This window comes from Ovis canadensis, chromosome 12, assembly GCF_042477335.2.
Source record: "Ovis canadensis isolate MfBH-ARS-UI-01 breed Bighorn chromosome 12, ARS-UI_OviCan_v2, whole genome shotgun sequence".
NCBI lineage: Eukaryota > Metazoa > Chordata > Mammalia > Artiodactyla > Bovidae > Ovis > Ovis canadensis.
This window is the reverse complement of record NC_091256.1, coordinates 65,235,634-65,260,243: the sequence shown is the minus strand read 5'-3', so window position 1 is coordinate 65,260,243 and position 24,610 is coordinate 65,235,634. Positions and strand designations below refer to the sequence as shown.

General features: G+C 42.0%; 1 protein-coding gene and 1 non-coding gene across 2 annotated transcripts; one reads left to right on the top strand and one right to left on the bottom strand.

The window, feature by feature from the left end:
* Positions 1 to 13,820: 13,820 nt before the first annotated feature.
* Positions 13,821 to 20,991, bottom strand: LOC138415846 (PRAME family member 8-like). Its single transcript, XM_069544391.1, has 4 exons — positions 20,705 to 20,991; positions 19,690 to 20,262; positions 18,186 to 18,708; positions 13,821 to 13,952 (listed from the first exon to the last, which is right to left on the bottom strand). Exons 1-4 carry the CDS (start codon positions 20,989 to 20,991, stop codon positions 13,821 to 13,823), a joined length of 1,515 nt encoding a protein of 504 aa, XP_069400492.1.
* Positions 17,045 to 17,116, top strand: TRNAS-GGA (transfer RNA serine (anticodon GGA)). Its single transcript has one exon. It is a non-coding gene; the product is annotated as a tRNA-Ser (tRNA).
* Positions 20,992 to 24,610: the final 3,619 nt, after the last annotated feature.

Sequence of the window (24,610 nt, the reverse complement as noted above, 5' to 3'; positions counted from 1 at the left end):
CTTGACTCTACAAGAAAAGGAATCCTGTAGAAACTGCCAAGGCACAAGGCATCCATCTCAGGCCAAGCAGAAGCACACATAAGACATTCTCTCACCCTTTCAGAAGAACCTACTTAGGGCCAAGGTCACTGGTCTGGCAGGGATGGAATTGCCTCAATCAGCCCATGTGACACTCTGGCCTCAATGGGCACAAAGCTATAACTCTTTACCTACTGGTTTCAGAACAAACCTCTCACAAGTACCAATGAGGAAAAAAGACAGTCGCTAGCCTGTTTAGTAACTCCATTGCTTTGCATGATTCAGGTCCCACTAGAAAGTGAATGCCAACAAGCCTGAGAGTTCACTCCAAACTTTATTTGGGGAAGAGTTTCAAACAATCTTTTTGAGCCCAAATCAGTGAGAGTCATATGGACCAGCATAGCCTCCAACCTGAGGTACCTCTAACATGAATACCATTGCGTTCAAAATATTTATTTTAAATTTCATGAAATACAATTCAAAAATGGATGATTTTCATTAAAAATACCTCCTTTATAAAGTCATTTTAAATTGATATCAACTAAAGCACAAATTAAGACATTTGAGATTGAGGCAAAACTACACTGCTAAGCAAAACTAAAACATGAAATGTGTTCATGTGAGAGAAATAATTATTTGAAAGCCCTGACTGCATCCAGAGATACATGCTACCCTTCAAGATTTAAGCATGAGTTAAAAAGGGTGTCCTTATGAGGACGGTAACTTACTTCTCTGGTGGGGCTGGTGGGGCTGGTGGGGCTGGTGGGGCGCTCAGATCTCAGATGTTGTGGAGAACCCAGTTGGTATCTCTAGAGCAGGAAGATTCTGCATCTCTTTTCCAGTGCTTCAGACTTTTATATACCTTTTTATTCCCATCATCCCTCTGTCCCACTACTAACCCAATGAGAAAAGGACACCTGATTAGATTACCAAGTGCCGATTGGATCATCATATTTCTGTAGGTTAATTGATTGAATCGGATACACATCCAGGAGACAGAGGATGATGGGGTTGCTGAATAATCAAGGACCCATTCACTGATTCACAAAGACATTATTCTAGGTGATATTAAGGTAGTAAAAGAGGGCTTCTCTGTGGCTCGGTGGTAAAGAATCTGATGGCGATGCAGGAACATGGGTTTGACCCATGGTCGGGGAAGGCACCATAAGTCAAGTAACAACTAAGCCCATGCACCACAACTACTGAGCCTTTGCTCTAAAGCCTGGGACAACAGAGGGTAAGATGGTTGGATGGCATCACCAACTCAATGGACATGAGTTTGAGCAAGCTGTGGGAGTTGATGGTGGACAAGGAAGCCTGGCCTGCTGCAGTCCATGGGGTCACAAAAAGTCTGAGCAACTGAACTGAACTGAATTGAACTGGGAACTGAAACTGCTGAAACTGATGCTTTCTGGAGCCCATGCTCTACAACACAAAAGGGCACAGCAGTGAGAAGCCCATGTGTCTCAACTAGAGAGTAGCCCCCACTTGCCTCAACTAGAGAAATGCACGCTCAGCAACAAACCTAGCGCAACGAAAAATAAAATATAAAAATTTAAAAAGATAGTAAAAGAGAGTGGATCAGAGGAGACAGTGTCACCTTACTGTTTTTTTTTTTTTTTCTTCCTCAGAAAGCTGGGATCAGCACAACAAACTGCAGAAAAAGATTAAAACTAAGATGTGAGATGAGGATGAATCCTGTGAATCCTGTGATCAAGGCTTATTTTTCAAGACTGAGAGGCACTGAAGGTGGGCACTGTGCGATCTTTGGGAACTTGGAGTCAGAGAAGGAATAAACCTGGGTAATTCCCAAATAACCTTGCCATCCAGAGGCAGCTGCTACCAGGAGAGGTTTGCTTGTTTGTTTCCTAATTTTTCTCACTGAGGACATTTTCCAGAGGGTAAATTTCTCCAACTATTTTTCAGGGCTGTTTCCTCAAACTTCAAACTTTGCCAAGTTCAACACAAATTCTGATCAAGCTAATGCCATTATGTACAGAAATATAATTCTATTTTTCTTGTCATAAATACCAGCACCTTTCCTACACTCTATACAGAAGCTCTGATTAATGTTTAACTTTCTACCATATTTAAGGATGACTCCCACTTTGGGCTGCATCAGACAAAAACTCCTTTGAAGTTTAAGATCACACATAAAGGGAGACCCTTTCTCCTATCTCCAAGAATTTTCCATGCCTCTCTCCCACCCAATTTACTTGATGCCCAAACAATTCTTACATACTACTGGCCACTAAGGTGAAGACTCTTTGAAGGGTGTTCTCCCTCTTGGTCACTTTGGGGAAGACCCCTTTCACCACATTTCTGCCATGGTAAACATAGCCTTTGCATAAGAAGGGGTTTAACTGGATTCTACTTAATAGATGTTTTAAATCCTGGGCCACCAATCCCTTTTATTAGTAAGAATGATAAGCATAAACATCTCTGTTATGGAATACAAATTGAGTGAGCCACCATGTGGGAACTTTTTATGTACTACTTCAGATAACCTTCAGGGAAAACCTAAACCTTACTCAGATTTTCCCCATTCTAGGCTAGTGAACAGAGGTCACTGCTAAGTAGAGTAACCTACCCGTTTCTGTGCAGAGAATAAATAGCTGATGGGATCAGAAGGACTCTCCCAAGTTGCCAGGAAACCTAAACATTGGAAAGGACTGTCTGAGAGACTTCACTTGATACTAGCAAAAATTTGGAATTTGAGAAGTCTAAGCTTGGGATGTTCCTATAGGATTACAGCTTCCATGAGATCCAAAAGGAGCATTGGATCCAAAAGGAGCAAGATCCAAAAGAAGTGAGAGGCTCACCTTTCATTCCCTTGCAGTCAGCACCTCTAGTCCAGAGATAAACAAATGGGACTTCTAATCTACTTAATATATGCTAGTAAGTGTGTGAAGAAAAGGGAAGCCTCTTACACTATTGATGGGAATGTAAATTGGTGCAGCCACTTTGGAATACATGTGATCTGGTCCAGCAATCCCCATTCCCAAGCAAATACCCAGACAAACTAATAGTAAAAAATTCACAGCATCATTGTATACAATAACCAAGACGTGGGAAGAACCTGAATGTCCACTGACAGAAGAATGGATAAAAAATATGTGTGTGTGTGTGTGTATATACATATATACACGATGGAATATTACGCAACTATTAAAAAGAATGAAACAATGTTATTTGCAGCAATGTGGATGGACCTAGAAATTACCATATCAAGTGAAGTAAATCAGTACAAGAAAGACAAATACTATACAATATCACTTATATGTGGAGTGTAAAATATGACACAAATAAGAGCTCAGTTGGTAAAGAATCTGCCTGCAATGCAGGAGACCCCAGTTCTGTTCCTGGTTCAGGAAGATACACTGGAGAGGGTATAGGCTACCCACTCCCGCATTCTTGGGCTTCCCTGATGGCTCAGCTAGTAAAGAATCTGCATGCAGTGTGGGAGACCTGGGTTTGATCCCTGGCTTGGGATGATTCCATGGAGAAGGTAAAGGCTTACCCACTCCAGTATTCTGGACTGGAGAATTCCATGGACTGTACAGTCCATGGGGTCACAAAGAGTTGGACAGGACTGAGGAGAAACCTGTATGCAGGTCAGGAAGCAATAGTTAGACCTGGACTTAGAACAACAGACTGGTTCCAAATAGGAAAAGGAGTACATCAAGGCTGTATATTGTCACCCTGCTTATTTAACTTATATGCAGAGTATATCATGAGAAACGCTGGGCTGGATGAAGCACAAGCTGGAGTCAAGATTGCCAGGAGAAATATCAATAACCTCAGATATGCAGATGACACCACCCTTATGGCAGAAAGTGAAGAACTAAAGAGCCTCTTGATGAAAGTGAAAGAGGAGAGTGAAAAGGTTGGCTTAAAGCTCAACATTCAGAAAACGAAGATCATGGCATCTGGTCCCATCGCTTCATGGGAAATAGATGGGGAAACAGTGGAAACAGTGTCAGACTTTATTTTTCTGGGCTCCAAAATCACTGCAGATGGTTTCTGCAGCCATGAAATTAAAAGACGCTTACTCCTTCGAAGGAAAGTTATGACCAACCTAGATAGCATATTGAAAAGCAGAGACATTACTTTGCCAACAAAGGTCCATCTAGTCAAGGCTATGGTTTTTCCAGTGGTCATGTATGGATGTGAAAGTTGGACTGTGAAGAAAGCTGAGCACTGAAGAATTCATGCTTTTGAACTGTGGTGTTGGAGAAGACTCTTGAGAGTCCCTTGGATTTCAAGGCGCTCCAACCAGTCCATTCTAAAGGAGATCAGTCTTGGGTGTTCTTTGGAAGGAATGATGCTAAAGCTGAAACTCCAGTACTTTGGCCACCTCATGCGAAGAGTTGACTCATTGGAAAAGACTCTGATGCTGGGAGGGGTTAGGGGCAGGAGGAGAAGGGGATGACCGAGGATGAGATGGCTGGATGGCATCACTGACTCGATGGACATGAGTTTGGGTGAACTCTGGGAGTTGGTGATGGACAGGGAGGCCTGGCGTGCTGCAGTTCATGGGGCTGCAAAGAGTTGGACACGACTGAGTGACTGAACTTAAGTGAACTGAACTGAGCAACTCAATTTCAATTTTTCACAAAACAGAAACAGAGTCATGAATTTAGAGAACCAGCAGACTTATAGTTGCCGAAGGCTAGGAGTATGAGGGAGGGAAGGATTGGGAGTTTGGGATTGGTAGATACAAACTATTATATATAAGATGTGTAAACATCAGGGTCTTTCTGTATTATCCTATGATAAACATAATGGAGAAGAATATAAAACAGAATATGAATCAGAAGAATATGAAAGAGTTGTACTCAGAAAGTATAACTGAGTCACTTTGCTGTACAGTAGGAATTAAACACAACATTGTAATTCAACTATACTTAGAGAAAAAAAAAGAATCTAGGGCTTCACTGGTGGTCCAGTGGTTAAGAATCCACCTTGCAATACAGGATCACCAATTCGATTCCTGGTCCAGGAAGACCTCACATGGAACTCACAGGACAACTAAGCCCAAGAGCCCAAACTGCTGAGGTTGTGCTCTAGAGCCCTTGAGCTGCAACTACTGAGCCCATGGGAAGCAACTACTAAAGCCTGTGCACCCTAGAGCCTGTGCTCCAAGACAAGAGAAGCCACCACAATGAGACACCTGAGCACCACAATGAAGAGTAGCTCCCATTCACCCCAACTATGGAAAGCCCATGCAGCAATGAAGACCTACCACAGCCAAAATAAAAATAAATTACTTACTTAATTAAAAAATCTAATTCTCTGAAGAAAACTTATGGGCTAATCTGAAGTCTACAATAGTGGCCAGTTTCCAAGTTGGTTATAATATAGGACTTGTGGGAATCTAGGGGAATTCTGAAGGACCTTCCTGAATTAGCAACAATCTGTTGAGGGAATTGTGTCTAAGAAAATCAGAGACAGACATAGGTTTTAGTGGTGAAGACAAATTTTATTCAGGACTATGGCAATAGAGGAAAAGATACCCCATCATGTAACTGGGTTTCACTCACAATTCACCAGATACAAGTAGGGATTCACAGCCAAGAAGCAGTGTGTTTTGGGGCTGGCAAATTGTTGAGAGGAGACATTAGGTTTGAGAGGGATTCTGGCTGAACCAGAATAGATTTCTTGGTGAAGAGTGCCCAGCATGATACCGGTAGTGGGAAGTGAGCCATTTTGATCAGATTTTTCAGGGGTGATCAATTATCAATGGTAGAAATATTTACTGAACTGACTTAAAATTCTTGCTCAAACTGGGATTTTAGAAAAGCATCCACAGACTATCCTAGAGGATGGTTCAGGAGCCTGAATATATTTTGGTCAAAAGAGGGGTGTTCTCTGTTGAGAGGATTGTGTTAGGGCACTGGGTGGACTGTGCTGACACTAATGTAGTGAAGTATGTGGCCAAATTGAAAACAGGCAAGTCACTGATGATGGGCAGGGAGAGCACACAGAGGTCACATGGGACTTGGAATGAAGAGTTGATCCTTTGAAAGATTTGCATGATCTGATGATTTCTTTCTTGTTCCCCATGATGTTTGCTTGGAGATGATGTTGTAGTGGACAAACAAGCAGGAAAGAGGAGCAGGTAGAGAGCTCAACCTGTATCCTGGCTTGGACAGAGCAGCTGTGTTGGAGACCCACAGAGGTAGACAGTCACAAGAGCCACGATATCAGTGGCAGTTTGCAGGACACTTGGATGTGGCTGTAGGGGAAACAAAGAGAGGAGGATGACCACTGGAGTGTTAATGGGTCCATTGGAGTCTTGTTCTCTATATATGATGATGCGTTGCTATGAACTGAATGTTTCATCAGTGTCACCATCAATGTTTCATCAGTCTCCATCTCCTACTCCACCTCCCATACACACCACACACACCCCACATCTTGAGCCCATATCATGAAGCCTTAGTCCCCACTGTGGTGGGATTTGAAGTTAGCTTTGGAAGTAACTGGGCTTCCCTGGTGGCTCAGACAGTAAAGAATCTTCCTGCAATGTGAGGGACCAGGATTCAGTCCCTGGGTTGGGGATTTCCCCCTGGAGATCCCTTGGAGAAGAAAATGGCAACCCACTCCAATATTCTTGCCTGGAGAATTCCAGCGGCAGAGGAGTCTGATGGGCTACAGTCCATGGGGTCACGAAGAGTTGTACATGACTGAGTGGCTAGCACTCACTCACTTGCTCAGGAGGTAACTAAGCTTTGATGAGGAGGTAGAGTTGGAGCTCCATGACAGGTTAGAGCCCTTAGAACCAGATGAAGAGACCTGAGCTCCCTGCCTCTCCACCAAGTGAGGAAACTAGGAAGCTTGTTCCCTCCACCACCTGGACCTCACTGCCTGTTGATCACAGTTATCCAGGCTCCATAATAAGAAGATACACATTTTCTTTGTTTAAGCCCCTCAGTCCCTGTTATTGTGTTATAATAGCCTAAACTGACTAAGAGTGGAATAGAAAGAGTGTACAGGAAGGGGAAAGGTCTTTGTACGCTCATGATCATTTTCTCATGAAAAAAATTACACAGAACACATTAAGAAGTTGGTGCTGTCCATAGTAGGTTAAAGTACAAGTCATATGATAAACTTTATAATGTAATCCACGACATAAAATTTCTTAGGAATATAATAATCATTCTTTCATTCATTATTACAAGTCATGTCTTATAAATATGTATCATATTCCCATATCCACTAAGCCTAGAAGAAATTTATGAAGTGAAAATTGCATGGATCCAGTTCTTGTGTAGGGCTTCCCTGGCTCAGATGGCTCAGATGGTAAAGCATCTGTCTGCAATGAGGGAGACCCAGGTGTGATCCCCGGGTTGGGAAGATCCCCGGGTTGGGAAGATCCCCTGGAGAAGGAAATGGCAACCCACTCCAGTACTCTTGCCTGGAAAATCCCATGGACGGAGGAGCCAGGTGGGTTACCGCCCATGGGGTCACAAAGAGTTGGACATAACTGAAGGGACTTCACTTTCACAGTTGTGTAAATGAAACCCTCCTCACAGGATTAACAAGAACTACTAATTAATAGATGTTCTTGAGTATGCCTCAGAACAGCAGAGAATGGAACAGCTTATTTAAGCCTTCCTCTTGGACTTCTCTGGTGGTATAGTGGATAAGAATCCACTTGCCAATGCAGGGGACACAGCTTCAATCCCTGGTCTGGGAAGATTCCTCAAGCCATGGGGCAGTTAAGCTCCTGCACCACAATCACTGAGCCTGTGTGCCCTAACTACTGAAGCCCCTGCCTCCTAGAGCCTACGCCCTGCAACTACTGGGTCTTCTGCTACTGAAGACAGTGCATCTAGAGCATGAAGCCACCACAATGAGAACTCATGCACCACAACTAAGAGTAGCCCCTGCTCACCGCAACTACAGAAAACCCATGCACAGCAGTGAAGATCCAAAGACCACTGAAGGCCCAGCACAACCAAAAATAAATACATAATTTATAAAATATAAATAAAATAATAAATATATTTATTTAAAATATAAATAAAAAATAAAATAAAGATCTTTTGTATCTTGCCTTCAGCTGTCAAACTTCCTTTCATTGTACTTGCAATTTGCATATGCTGAAAATGTCCCATACCTCAAGCAATATATTAAAAACAACTTTTAAATCACTCCCTATAGATATCAGCTCTGAGAAATGAGTCATTATAGGAATGGTAATTTTTTATTTCAGGTCATGGATCTAGTGCTGTCCAGTTCAAAGTAGTCAAGACCATCCACCATTCAATTAAGCCTGTACCTGTGCACAGTGGATGACCATTCAATAGGAGAGAGCCAAAACCTCCATCTGCAGATCATGCTAATCACCTCATCTGAACATGTATCCTATGAAGTAGCGCGTAACTCAGAGTAGCCTGCAAAGAGCAGCAATTGTCTCACCTTTTTCTTGCCTTCACTCACCTTTCTCTGATCGTCCAATCTTCCTATACTCTTCTCCCATAAATATCCCTGCTCCCTTGTCTTTGAAATGATAGATCTCAAAATTGTTCTCCTGTCTCTCTTGTCTGCCTTGTAAATGAAACTTCTCCCTCCTGTAAACCTCTGAATTTTGATGTTTGGCTTGCTGATGGTCAGGCAGAAGAAACTGATTCAGTAACAGAATATTGTAATTCCTACTTGTGAGCATCTTAGATCAGCATGCTGAGATGTACATGGGTGGTCATTATGATGAAAGCACCAGTGATTACAAAGTTCAGGGAATTTTTATGATATTTCCACTCAACCCTGTATTTTATTGAACATTTTCTATTATCTGATTGTTATCCATGACCAGTGATGAAAATAAAAGTATCACCATTTTTGAAAATCAAGAGCCAACCTACAGTGAATTGGAGAAGTAAAGAGACAGAGTTGAAGAAGCTTCCATTGAAAAAAGAATTAAAGTTTCATTTTTCAGATTCCATGTATAAGTGAGAACATACAGTGTTTATCTTTATCTGATATATTTCACTTAGCATAATGCACTCAAAATCCATGACTTTTGTGGAATACTGTAGGATATCCTTCTTTTCAATGCATAATCATATATATTATATATAATAGCATATATACTATATATATTTATTTTATAGGAGGCAGTGATCAAAACAATCCCCCAAAAAAGAAATGAAAATGCAAAATGATTGTCAGAGGAGGCCTTACAAATAGCTGAGAAAAGAAGAGAAGTGAAAGGAAAAGGAGAAAGGGAAAGATATACCCATCTGAATGCAGAGTTCCAAAGCATAGCAAGGAAAGATGAGAAAGCCTTTCTAAGTGAACAAGGCAAAGAAATAGAGGAAAACAATAAATAAGAAAGACTAGAGATCTCTTCAAGAAAATTAAAGTTACCAAGGGAAGATTTCATGCATAACTGGGCCCAATAAAGGACAGAAATGTATGGACCTAAAAGAAGCAGAAGATATTAAGGAGAGGTGGCAAGAATACACAGAATAACTGCACAAAAAAGATCTTTAATGACCCAGATATCCAAGATGGTATGACCACTCACCTACAGCCAGACATCCTGGAGTGCAATGTCAAGTGGGCCCTAGGAAGCAGCACTATGATCAAAACTAGTGAAGATGATGAAATTCCAGCTGTGCAGTTTAAAATCCTAAAAGAGGATCCTGTTAAAGTGCTGGACTCAATATGCCAGCAAATTTGGAACTCAGCAGTGGCCATAGGACAGGAAAAGATCATTCCAGTCCCAAAGAAGGGCAGTGCCAAAAAATGTTCAAACTACCACACAGTTGCATTCATTTTGCATGCTAGGAAGTTAATGCTCAAAATCTTTCAAGCTAGGCTTCAACAATAAGTGAACTTAAAACTTCCAGATGTACAAGTTGGATTTAGAAAAGGCAGAGGAACCAGAGGTCAAATTGCCAACATCTGCTGAATCATAGGAAAAGCCAGAAATTTCCAGAAAAACATCTACTTCTGCTTCATTGACTACATTAAAGCCTTTGACTGTGTGGATCACAACAAACTGTAGAATATTCATAAAGAAGTGGGAATATCAGACCACCTTACCTGCTTCCTGAAAAACACGTGTGCAGGTCAAGAAGTAACAGCTAGAACTGGATATGGAACAATGGACTGGCTCAAAATTGGGAAAGGAATGTGTCAAGGTTTTAAATTGTCACCCTGCTTGAGAGACGCCAGGCTCGATGAATCAGAAGCTGGAATCAAGATTGCCAGGAGAAATATCAATAACCTCAGATATGACCATGATACCACCCTTATCGCAGAAAGTGAGAGGAACCAAAGAGCCTCTTGATAAAGGTGAAAGAGGAGAGTGAACAAGCTGGCTTAAAACTCAACATTCAAAAAACAAAGATCACAGCATGCAGTCCCATCACTTCATGGCAAGTAGACAGGGAAACAATGGAAACAATGACAGACTTTATTTTCTTGGGCTCCAAAATCACTGTAGATGGTGATGCAGCTGTGAAATTAAAAGATTCTTGCTCCTTGGAAGAAAAGCTATGATAAACCTAGACAGCTTATTAAAAAGCAGAGACATTACTTTGATGACAAATGTCTATCTAGTCAAAACTATGGTTTTTCCAGCAGTCATTTATGGATGTGAGAGTTTGACCAGAAGGAAGGCTGAGTGCCAAAGAATTGATGCTTTGGAACTGTGGTGCTGGAGAAGTCTCTTGAGAATTCCTTGGACTGAAAGGAGATCAAACCAGTCAATCTGAAACAAAATCAACCCTGAATATTCATTGGAATGACTGATGCTGAGGCTGAAGCTTCAACACTTTGGCCATTCATGCTGGGAAAGATTGAAGGCAGGAGGAGGAGAGGACAATGAGGTGGTTGGACAGTATCATTGACTCAATGAACAGGAGTTTAAGCCAACTCTGGGAGATGGTGATGGACAAGGAAGCTTGGTGTGCTGCAGTTGATGGGGTCACAAAGAGTGGGACATGACTGAGTGACTGAGCAACAATATATGTTTATACACACATGAGGATGAATTTTAGGAGAGATGCCTCTGTGTCTGCTTCACTGGAATATTTTATGTTGTTCTTTACTACTTGAGCAAGTCCTAGAGATGGTAGGAAACAAATGTTTTCTTTCATAGGTAATTTACATTCACATATATATTGACCACAAGTGTTATTTCTTTTATATGCTACATATTTATATTATTATCAGACAATAATATAATGTTGACTTTCCCCAAATTGGCATTTTAAGGAAAAATAATATTTGACTATAAACTAAGGATAAATTTTTCCATGGACTATGCATTTATAATCATTTTTGCTTTATCAGGTTTACGGTCAGTTTTGGGACCACAGGGTGATAGACACTATTCCTACCCTTTCTTTTATGGAACAGTATCTGTTTAACTGGGGAGAGTGTCAATAAAAAAATATGTTTTTAATACATAGTCTTATCTTACAATCCAGCAATTTTGCTCCTTGGAATTCATCCAAATGAGTTGAAACTTTCTGTCCACACAAAAACATGCACATGGAAACTTATAGCAGCTTTCTTTCTCATTGTCAAAACTTGAAAGGAATCAAAATGTCCTCAGTAGGTGAAAGAACCAATGAACTGTGATATATAGAGACAATGAAATGACATCAACCATGAAAAGGCATGAAGAACCATCAATGTCTATTACTAAGTGAAATAACTAATCTGAGAAACACACATGCAATGAGTACAACTGCATGACATTTTGCAAAAGGCAAACTCAGAACAGTGACACAGTCAGATTTTTTTTTTTTTATTACAGTGGTGGAGGAAAGATAAATAGGCAGAGCAAATACTTTGTGTGATCCTACAATCTGTTGTAGAACACACTTGACAAAATTCTTAGATCACACAACACCAAGATGGAGCCTCAATATAAACTGTCTACTTTGGGTGACAATGATATGTCAATGTAGGTTCATCATTTATAACAAAGATGCCAATCCAGTGGGGAATGTTGATAGCTGGGCAGCTGATGCATGTGCTGAGGGCAGGATTTAAAGGGAAACTCCCTTACCTTATATTGAGTTTTCCTTTGAACACAAAACTGCTCTACAATATAAAGTCTACTTTAAAACCTATGATCAATTACTATTGATGCATGGCAATAACCATCACCATATTGCAAAGTAATTATCCTTCAATTAAAATGAATAACTAAATTAAATTAAAAAAGAAAAAAGGACAATTTTAATATAGCTCTGAAAGTATTATTCTAAATATTTTAAAGAAGAAACTGTTCTTTTTGAATGATCTTTAAAATAAGTTTTAAAGATATTTTTCTTTTGCGATTCCAAACCAAGTTGAACATTTTTCAAAAATATCCACATGCACTCTTTAAAACTACTAAACTTTCTTTATAGTTTGTAAACACAGTTTATACCTTTTATATTTATATAGATCACAGCACAACTATTTATTTACTTCCACAAGCATTTATTTGTTGTGGAAGCCATTTCTGACTCTTTGCCGCCCCATGAACTGCAGCATGCCATGCTTCCCTGCCAGTCACTATCTCCATGAGTTTGCTCAAACTAATATCCACTGAGTCAGTGTTGCCATCCAATCATCTCATCCTCTGTTGCCCCTTTCTCCTCTTGCTCTAAATCTTTCCCAGCATCAGATGGCCAAAGTATTGGAGCTTCAGCTTCAGCATTAGTCCTTCCAGTGAACATTGAGTGTTGATTCCCTTTAGGATTGACTGGTTTGATCTCCGTGCAGTCCAAGGGACTCTTAAGAGTCTTCTCCAGCACCACAGTTCGAAGGCATCAATTCTTTGGTGTTCAGCCTTTTTCATGGTCCAACTCTCACATCCTTACATGACTGCTGGAAAAACCGTAGTTTTGACTATATGGACCTTTGTCAGCAAAGTGATGTCTCTGCTTTTTAATATGTTAATTAGATTTGTCATTGGTTTTCTTCCAAGGAGCAGCATCTTTTAATTTCATGGCTGCAATCACCAACCACAGTGATTTTGAAGCACAGGCAAATAAATTCTGTCACTGTTTCCATTTTTTCCTCATCTATTTGCCATGAAGTGTTGGGATCAGATGCTGTAATCTTCGTTTTTTGAATGTTAAGTTTTAAACCAGCTCTTCACTCTCCTCTTTTACCCTCATTAAGAGGCTCTTCAGTTCCTCTTCACTTTCTGCATTAGAGTAGTATCATCTGCATGTCTGAGGCTGTTGATATTTCTCCTGCAATCTTGATTCTTGCTTGTAACTTACCCAGCCTGGCAGTTCGCATGATGTACTCTGCATAGAAGTTAAATAAGTGGGTGACAGTATACAGCCTTGACACACACCTTTCTCAATTTTAAGCCAGTCTGTTGTTCCATGTCTAATTCTAATTGTTGCTTATTTACCAGCATACACGTTTCTCAGGAGGCAGGTAAGGGGGGTTGGTATTCCCATCTCTTTAAGAATTCTCCACAGTTTGTTTTGATCCACACAGTCAAAGGCCTTAGCATAGTCAATGAAACAAATGTTTTCCTGGAATTCCCTTGCTCTTTATATGATGCAATGAATGTTGGCAATTTTATCTCTTATTCCTCTGCCTTTTCTAAATCCAGATTTTACATCTGTAAGTTCTTGGTTCATGTACTACTTAAGCCTAGCTTGAAGGATTTTCAGCATAATATTGCTAGCAAATGAAATGAGTGCAATTGTACAGTAATTTGAACAATTTTTGACATTGTTCTTCTTTGGGATTGGAATGTAAACTGACCTTTTCCAGTCCTATAGCCCCTGCTGAGTTATCCAAATTTGCTGGTGATAGATGAAAGCTCACACCTTCTCTTGGGATCCTGGACAAGCCCCCAAGATGATAGGTTGAGGCTGTGAGCTGTGAACGATGTCGAGATTCTTGGCCTCTTGGATTTCGATCTGGGGCCAGAGACAAGGCTTGACCACTTGGAGCTTTTGTGTAACAAAGTTTTATTAAAGTATAAGAGAGATAGAGAAAGCTTCTGTCATAGACATCAGAGGGGGGTGGGAAAGTACCCCCTTGCCAGTTTTTACCAAGGCATCTTATACTCCTTAGGAAGCTGTTGATCATAAATAAAAGAAACAACTCAAGGCAGAAACAACTCAAGCTGCACCAGGTGCAGCTCTCTCCCATAACATATGTATCTGCACAAGGGGAGTCCTCTCCGGAGGAGGTGTCTATGGGCTAGATATATCGTGTAAGTCTTGAAGGAAAACAGGCTTCCAAACAAGATACATAATTTTATTAACATAGCTTAAGAAAAACATTTCCTGTGAGTAGGATGTATTACTTGGTCGGGCAATTCACAACTCAAGGTTGGAAAAAAGTTACTTTCAGGCAGAACTGATTAACATCATAGCACACAGAATTAAAGGACCCTCCTATGTGCCTAAAGCTGGAGCAAAGGAATGTAGAAAAAAAGTATCAGATGTTTGCCCTTTGTCTCCTCCAGAGGCTTGGCGACCTCTGGCCTCCATAGGGAGACCAGTCTTGCTATTAACCCTTTCTTTGGTATATTGAGGGCAGCACTTTAACTGCATCATCTTTTACAATTTGAAATAGCTCAGCTGGAGTTCCATCACCTCCACTACCTCTGTTCATAGTAATGATTCCTGAGGCCCACTTGACCTCACACTCCAGGATGTCTGACTCTACGGCAAATGACCACACCATTGTGGTTATCCGATAATTAAGACTTTTCTTTTGTATAGGTCTTCTGTGTATTCTTGCCATCTCTTCTTAATCTCTTCTGTTTCTGTTAGGTCCTTGCCATTTCTGTCTTTTATTTTGCACATCTTTGCATGAAATATTCCTTGGTATCTCTAATTTTCTTGAAGAGAAGAGATGTCCAGTCTTTCCCATTCTATTGTTTTCCTCTATTCCTTTGCATTGTTCACTTAAGAAGTCTTTCTTATCTTGCCTTGGTATTCTCTGGAAATCTGAATCTTCTAGGTTGGGGAATGTCCAATATGTTACTGGGGAAGAGCAGAGAAACAGTTTCATAAAGAATGAAGAGGGTAGGCTAAAGCAGAGAAGTCACTCAGTTGTCGGTATGTCTGGTGGTGAAATTAAGTTCAGTGCTGTGAAGATCAACCTGGAATGTTAGGTCCATGAATCAAGGCAAATTGGATGTGGTAGTGGAAGGAGGTGGCAAGAGTGAACATTAACACTTTAGGAATAAGTAAACTAAAATTGACAGGAATAGGTGAATTTAATTTGATGACCACTTATGTTACAGTTGATGTTACAGATGGTTGACACTACAGACCAGCTCATTACACTTGTTGTTTAGTTGGTAAGTTGTGTCTGACTCTTTGTGACCCCATGGACTGTAGCCTGCCAGCCTCCTCTGTCCATGAGATTTCCTAGGCAAGAATGGTGGAGTGGGTTGCCATTCCCTACTCCAAGGGGTTAGTCCTGATGCTAGGACTGAATCTGTGTCTGCTGCAATGGCAAGGGGATTGTTTACGATTGAGTCACCAGGGGAGTCATCTGGTTTGATCTCCCAGCAGGTGGCCTAAGAGTCTTGAGGCTCTGCATGTCCATCACTAGAGAGGAGTACTTTCCTATGACTTCCCACTGCTTGTCCCTGTCCTGGCTGCTAAAGCAGCTTGGGGGAATTCTGATTTATTGGTGTCCTCATGTAAATGCCAAGGTCTCAACATGCATCATCTCATTGATCTTATAGAAACTCCATTTGCTGTGTTTTCATCATTACCTCCACTTAATGGACAAGTGGTGCCTCTTGCCTAAGATCTCCCCAGCCCAAGGTCCACTCCATCAACAGAGCCAAAAACAAAAACAAAAAAACAGCCCCAGAATCCTCAGCAACAATCCTTCATTTGAGTGCCCTTTTTTTATGGTCTCTGTGTTGATTAATTTTATGTGGCATTGATTCTAGCTGTTTCTGAGATGGTGTTTCTGAAAGAGATGAGCATTTGAATCCACCAGCTGAGTGAAGACATCTGCCTTCACTAATGTGTGTGGACTTCATCCAGTTCCTGGGGGCCTGAATGGAACAAGACAGCATCTTCTCTCCCTCTTTCTCTTTTTGCCCATGAACATAGCAGCTTCCGGCTCTTGAGACTTGAGATGCCAGGACTTACATGAGTGGTCCCCTGGGGCTCAGGGCTTTAGCCTTGAGTTATATCATCAGCTCCCCCGGTTTTCAGCCCTAAGGCTTGGCCTGAGTAATAAACCTGACTTTGCTTGTTCTCTCGCTTACAGAGAGCAGACTGTGGGACTCCATCTCTTAATGGTGTGAACCCATTCCCCTAATATACAGAAGAATCTTGACCATCATGCCTTTGAACTGCTCAGATCCACTTACTCATGGATATTTTATTGTAATAAATGTAACACTACATCATCTGCAGTCTCTTGAATCTGAGGATGTGGAACTAAGGGTAGGGAGAGTTGCCTATGAGGGATAAGATGTATATAGGAAGTGTTTCTTTTATATAGGCTGATAAGCTGATGATAAAACATGCTGTACTAGTCTTCCCTATTTGGAAGAGATAGTAGGTATTATAGGAATAGTGTCCATCTCTCGAAAACATGACCTACCCCACAAAAGGATAAAATTTATTTTTCTTTAATTAATTATTAATTTTTTTACTTTTGGTTGAGTTGGGTTTTTGTTGCTGTGCCCCAGTTTTCTCTAGTTGTGGTGAGTGGGGGCTACTGTTCCTTTGGGTGCATGGGCCTGTGGCTTCTCTTGATGAGCAGCATATGCTCTGAGGGCGTGAGACTCAGTATTTGCAGCATGCCCTCTCAGTAGTTGGGGCCTGAGGGCCCTAGAGCTCACAGGCTTCAGTAGTTGAGGTATGTGAGCTCAGTAGTTGCAGCTCACAAGCTCTAGAGCACAGGCTCAGTAATTGTGGCCCAAGGGCTTAGTTGCTCCAGAGCACGTGGACCAAGGTTCAATCCCTTGTCCCCTGCACTGGCAAGCAGATTCATACCACTGGACCACCAGGGAAGTCCAGGATATAATTTCTTAATGTGATTTAGGAATACTAAGGCTTCCCTGGTGGCTCAGAGGTTAAAGCGTCTGCCTGGAATGCGGGAGACCCAGGTTTGATCCCTGGGTTGGGAAGATCCCCTGTAGAAGGCAATGGCAACCCACTCCAGTACTCTTGCCTGGAGAATCCCATGGAGCGAGGAGCCTGGTAGGCTACAGTCCATGGGGTCACAAAAGTTGGACATGACTGAGTGACTTTACTTTACTTGAGAAATACTAAAACCATGATATATGCCTGTGTGATTTTAGTATTTGATCAAAGGACATTGTATGTGTTTACTGGTCACACTAGTTTAATTCAAGAAGGACAACTCACACTCATGACAGGCATGGGTTGATGAGGACAAGGGAGTCTGGCTCATCTGCAGTGTGGATGATGCTTTCCAGAACTGAGAGCCTTGACTTGCATAGTGAAGCCCTTTCCCAGCACAGAGAGGCCAGGAACTGAGACCTATGGACCCACCAGGAGAACCAGGAGAACTTCTCGTGTCCAGGGCCGTGGCGTGAGCCAGCAGGGATAATCCTGCCAAGAGCTCTTCACTCCAGTGGCTCATTGGCCTCTGAGTAGTTTCCCCTTATTGTGTGTGTCAATCCACTGAATAGCCACAGAAGTAAGTAAAGAGATAAAAGATGTCCACAATGGAATAGAGAACTAGTGGAAATAGTAGGGTTTCAGATCATAGACAATTTGGTGTGTTTCCTTCCATCAGTCCCTGGAGATTTCTGAGGTGTAAACAGAGAACAGAATAATATATCATGAAGGGCACCAGTCCATGTACACTGAAATTTCTTTATTTCTGACCATTATTTTACAATCATCCTCTCAGAGATAATGACAATATGTGCATCCCAAATTTCCCTCCAGAAAGTGAGATTCATTTTTCTGATGCTATAAACCCATAACTCTGAAAGTCCCATCACCTCCCAGAGTCTACATTTCCCAATGCAATCCTGCACCCTTGCTGGATCACCCTTCCTTTTCCCATTCACATTGAGCTGATGTCTGAAACCATAGCTCTGTTTTCACTTCATGATGTGGCCATGTCCTAGATTTCAGTTTCCAAGTGCCCAGAAGAAAACTTCTGAGAGAGGCAACCACCTAGGCAGTATAGCTGAATATAATGGGCTCCATGTGGGTGCATACGTCATCACCACAGTGAGGACAGGGGCTGAATGTTAGCCAAACAGTCCTGGGCTGCCCTAAGTCTCTCAGAATCGCCAACAGCTCAGTCTGAAGCTGGGGAAATCTGCCAGCTAGGAGAATACCTTGAGGGCTGTAACTCTCCTGAGGGGCAGGATACCACTCCTGACTTAAAAAAGAAAGCCCAGAAGTTTGTCGCAGCAGCTTCTCCATGACAGCCATGGAGAGGATGTTCCCACACAGGCTGAAGGACCTGAGCTGGGAGCAGCGGCTCAGGGATGGCAGGATGGCCTCAAACTGGGAGTCCTGGATCCTACACTGGTCTAAATACAGTTCCTGGAGGGTGGCTGCAACTTTCTCTAGCAGAACTTGGAGCAGCTCAGGATTAAAGTCCGTTAGGGTGACACCATTCAGTTCCAGGCTTTTTAGTTGACAGATGTTCGGACACTGGGACAGATGTGTCAAGTCTGATTCTGTAAGCTGGCAGTTAGTTATTGAGAGGTTGTCCAAGGTGGTCTTCAGGCACCTGGGGAGAAACCAAGAAACTAGTTCTTAAAACTGATGTCTACAGGTGATAGACAAATGGTTTCTACAGGGCTAATGTTAAGCCTGATGAGGGTCAATACACTGATTGCCCAGTATCTCTCTAGGCTAAGTCTTGCCACCTTCATTATGTGTCTGAGTCAATTCATAGCACATTGAAAGGTCTCTTCCTCATTTATCAAACAGATTACAACATACTCTACTTCCTTATGAGGATGAATGAATATAATGGAATGCCCTAGAATGCGCTCAGAGGAGCTGGACACAGAGTGTCAATCAAGCATGGACATCACTGGTTTTTAGTACTAGGTGATGAGATAGAAAATGGTTTCAGCTAAGGCTTCCTTCAGTCCAAAGTTGGGCTTCAGAGGCCAGTATTCCTGGCTACTGAGGCTTTAGGGAGACATGCATAAAGAAGCAACTTACATAAGACCTCACAGCATCAAATGTGATGCCTGTCTAGAGGGGCTCACTTACATCCCTGCTAACTTTCTACCACTTTCTATTACCCTTTTCTCTCAGCTCGATTAACATCATCTCCAGAATCATACTTTTCCCTTATACTAATTAATTTATCTGGAGCAAAAAGTAAAAAATCTTTTACAGATAGGGGATTCAAGACAGGCTCATTTTGATCAGTAATCTGATGAGCATAGAGCTTCTCTTCAGAACTACTCTGGTTTGCTGTGGTTTCCCCACTTCAGTGCCCTCTTTATTTCCTATATTTTAAGTGATTTGAACATAGACATCTCTGCTGAAGGTAGAAATTATAATCCCTTTAGTGCTAGATCAACCTTTCCAGTCAATAAATTGTACCTCCACAGCAGAGTGTCCCTTTCAAGAACCATCACACCAGTTTAGCCCCAAATTGATTTATGTGGTTACAGGATATCACACTTCAGGAGAGAGTGCATTTGATATTCTCATGCTATTCAATGTTATCCAGCCAGCGGTCCACACTCACCTGAGCATCTGGTCTACGCGGCCTTCAAGGAAGGAGGGAGACTCCAGATAGAGATCCTGGAGGTGGCCCAGCCTCAGGAACTGGGAGGTAATTTGCACAACGTGATCGTGCTCTTGCTTCTTGAAGGCAGATACTTGAATGGGGAAGAGACCGAGTCTCTGCAAATTACTCATGTGGCCCAGGAAAGGAGCAAATGTGGCCAGGGTGGACAGATTCCAGGTGCAACTCACTTGCACCTCCTGGATACAATCCAGCTGCACCATGCTCAGGACCTTCACAACACTGTCCATTGGCATTGAAACGATCTTCAGCTTCTTACAACACAGGTGTATGGAAGATTTTCTCTGCTCCACCCACCTAAGGAGGTAGGTGAGGAAGTTGTCCAGGGTCCTTTTTCTCAAGGAAAGGTCTATAAAAACCTTCAGTGGAGCCTCATGCTGCTTTGTTATTGACCTGGGCTCAGCCACTGGTGCTCTTCCTGAGCTTGTGCACCTGTGAGTACTGGCTCCAGACCACATGCTCCAGAAGTTATGACCAGTGTCCCGCAAATCTAGCACCCGCAGTTTGCATCTCCTATTGAGAAAAAGAAGATTGGTGGGGAAGCATTAAAATCTACCCAGAATGAAACATTGGCCTGAAAATTTGAAAACAGACTTCCCAACTGTGCTCTAACTTCAGTTTCCTGATACCACTTGCTGCCATGCCTTCTTCCCTTTCTGACTCAATTTCTTCCATTTCCCTTACCCCTCCCTTCTTTTCTGGTTCCGCACTTCTAGTAACTTTTATCATTGTGAGGAGGTGTGGCATGTTCTTTAGGCTCTTTTTTTGTTTGTTTTAATTGTAGGTACACCTACACTTCCCAAATGTGTTTCCCTTGGTGAGGCAAGGCCTCTAGGCTTCTACATTTCCTTCTTCAGACCCCTCTGGTCCATCCTTTTTCCACCCAGTTTTCATCACCCCAGGTGTTTCCTCTGAGACACCCAGGATTTTACCAGGTTATCTGAATCAGACTCACCTGGAGCAAACCTTCTGGACAAATAGGACATCAAGGTCTTCCAGCACTGCTTGTAGGGGCCCCACATGAGGCAGGTCAATGAGTCCCCCCAGAGGCAGGCAGACAAAGGGCCAGGCTTGCACCATAGCCTTCAGAATTTCAGTGTGTCTCCCATTGAAGGCCTCAGTGAAGAGGGGTGGGAAGAGCTCCACAGGCAGCTGTTCCAGAGCAGAAAAGGCCAAGTCATCATCCCTCAGCAGGTGCATTCCCGCCAGGTCCAGGAGTCTGGGTGGGGTCCGTACACTCATACTGCCTCTGTGCCAAAAAGAATACTGTGTAAACTGTCAGAGAACAAGGCATTGGCTTCAGACCAAGCAGAGACACACCTTAGACTGTTTCCCTACCCTTCAGAAGAACCTACTCAAGGCCAGGGTCTGTGCACTGGCAAGGGTGAAAGCACCTTACTTAGCCCATATGACACTGAGGGCTCAGTGAGCACGAAGCTGTAACTTTTCCTCTACTGGATTCAGAACAAGCATTTCAACCACAAGCACATTGAAATCCATCCACTGCTTTGCTTAAATCATGTCCCACTGGGAAAGGTACCAAGATCCTGAAAGCTGACCTCAAGCTTTATTTTGGGAAGACTTTTAGATAGTCATTTAGAACCTTAAGTCTATGGAAAGAGGACTGTCATGTGAAGTAGCAGTCCACATTCTTAGTTAAGCTGGATGGTAAAGATGAAAGAAATACTCATGACATGAATGTCATGTGTACATGAAAGAAGTATTTTAAATTTTGAGAACTAATATTACAGACATTTTATTACAAATATCTTCCTAGTAAAGACATTTAAAAATTATTTCAGCTACAGTACAAATCAAAATATTTGGGACTCAGGGAAAACAACATTGAGAGATAAATAGAAACCTGAAATCTCATCTGAAAGGAAATAATTAGAAAAGAAAAACTCTCCATGCCATCTGGAGTTACAGGCTACTTGCAAGGTCAGTTAACACCATATGAGAATAATACTGACAGCAACTTACTAGCGTGATGTGGTTGGTGGGGGAATCAGACCACAGACTCTATGGAAGATCCAGCCAGTGACTCTGGAGACAGAAGATTCTGCATCCTTTCTTCAGAGCCTGAGAATGTTATAGACATTTCTGATCTCATCATCCCTCTGTGTGATTAACACAATCAGAAAGGGGTACCTGATTAGATTATAGATGGCCCTTGGTCCTTGGTCCTGATTGGATCTTTGTTTTTCTCCACCTTAGGTGACTGAAACAGATATACATACAGGGAAAAGAAGGAATGATGGAGAAGGAATCAAAGATTCGTTTATGGATTCACTCCACAAACCTTGGTTGATATTGACCAATATGCTCAGTTATATTCCTGGGTTTGGTTGGGCAAGGAATTATTGGTTTCAGTCATTGAACAAGAAAAAACATATCTTGAAAGCATCATTGTTGGGGGAACTTTGCCATATAAAAACTATCAAAATGTTCCTCAATTAACAGCTTCATGAAAACAATCCTGTTGTTCCTAAAGTAAACCAAATACATGCACCCCTGTATCAGCTTGTCACTCAGGTGTTATGTAGGAAACACAGGGGATTGTGAGCCTATTCAGGCAGCAAAGGAAGAGCTTTGGGAGATGTGGATGGGCTTCCAGGCCTAAGCCAAGCCTTCTCTGAAGGTGGACGGGTCAAAATTTCAGTAAGATGTAGGACACTACATCTAGAGTGTGTCAGGACAGTTTGGAGCTGGGCATTCCCAGACGGACCATGTGCATGATTACAACAATGTTAAGTGTTTTGTTTTTGTTTTTGTTTTTTTTCTTTTAGGAAACAGGAGGAGAAGGCAATGGCAACCCACTCCAGTACTAATGCCTGGAAAATCCCATGGACGGAGGAGCCTGGTAGGCTGCAGTCCATGGGGTTGCTAGGAGTTGGACACGACTGAACGACTTCACTGTCACTTTTCACTTTCATGCATTGGAGAAGGAAATGGCAACCCACTCCAGTGTTCTTGCCTAGAGAATCCCAGGGACAGGGGAGCCTGGTGGGCTGCCATCTATGGGGTCGCACAGAGTTGGACATGACTGAAGCAACTTAGCAGCAGCAGCAGGAAAGAGGGAGATTTAAAGATGTTATTCTGGGTGATATTTAGAAAGTAAAAGATGGTGACTCAGAAAAGATAGTGTCATCTTTGAGGGTGTTTCCCCCAGATATTTGGGATCAGCCCAGAAAGCCACATGAAAAGATTAAACCTAAGTTGTGAGAAGAGGGAGGAGTGTGAGGCCTGGGATCAGACATTTGCAACACTGACAGCCACTGAAGGTGGGCACTATGAGCTCTTTGAGAACAAAGCATCAGAGAAAAATAAGTGTGGGTCACTGGCAAATAACCCTGTCACCCAGAGGCACGTGCTATCAGGAGAGATTTTCCTAAAAGTTTTTTTCTTACTGAGGACACCTTCCAGATGGAAAATAGCCCCAGTCATTTTCTAGGGGTCTTGGAAGCCAACAATAATCTTATTGCCTCCTTTCTGATTTGTTGCTATTGTTTAGTTGCTAAGTCATGTTCTACTCTTTGTCACCCCATGAACTGCAGCACATCAGGCTTCCCTGTCCTTCGCTATCTCCCAGAGTCTGCTCAAACTCATGTCCATTGAATCTGTGATGCCATTCAACCATCTTATCCTCTGTCGCCCTCTTCTCCTGCCCTCAATCTTTGCCAGCATCAGAATCTTTTCCAATGGGTCAGCTCTTCACATCAGGTGGCCAAAGTATTGGAGCTTCAGCTTCTGCATCAGTCCTTTCAGTGAATATTCAGGTTTGATTTCCTTTAGGATTGACCTTTCTAAGTATATATAGATAATTGCTAATTCTTCAAACTTAACCAAGGTCAATATAGATGATGATCAGGGTAACATCAAAGTCACAGAAATAAAATGTATTTATCTCTTCATTAAAACCAGCAGCTTTCTAGGGACTTCCCTGGTGGTCCAGTGGTTATGAATCTGCCTTTCAATGCAAGAGATATGGGTTTGATCCCTGTTTGGGAACTAAGACCTCATATGCCACTGGTTAACTAAGCCCCTGTGCCTCAAAAAAGACCCAGCACACACACACACACACACACACACACACACACACACACACACAACTAAAATTAAATGATCATCATAATAAAAGTAAAAACTAAAAAATGCAAAAGTAAAAACAAACAAACAAACAAAAAAGAAGCCTTTCCCATAATAAATGCAGAAGCTGGTACTGGTGTTTCAGGTTCTGCCACAATCAGGAGTGACCTCCACCCCAGGCTGCACCACAGGGGGAATCTTTTGAAGTTTAAGTTCAGGAATAAAGGGAGACCCTTTCTCCATCTTTCAGAGTTTCCCATGCCTCTCTCCCATCCCATTTATTTGATGCCCAAACTTTTCCTATATACCTTTAGCCACCAAGGTGAGGACTCTTTGAAGAGTGTTCACCTCCTTGTTCACTTTGACAAAGATCCCTTTCACCATACTTCTCTCAGGATTATAAATGACCTTTGCATTAAAAAAAAAAAAAGTTAGAACTGGATTCTACTCAATAGATATGTTAAGTCCCAGGCCATCCATCTCTTTTATAAATACCTGCAACAGAGTGAGATTAGTAATAATGATAATCATAAATAGCTCTGTTATTAAATGCAAGCTGGGTGAGCAGCAGTGTGGGCACTTTTCATTTACTACTTCAGATAACCTTCAAGGAACACCTAAAATTCACTCAAATTTTCTCCATTCTTTGACTGGTGAACCAAGGTTATTTTCAGATAGACGTATCTGCCAATTTCTACATAAAGAATATTTAGCTGAGGGGATCCGAAGGACCCCCAAGTTTTCAGACAACCTAAATATTGAGAAGAACTGA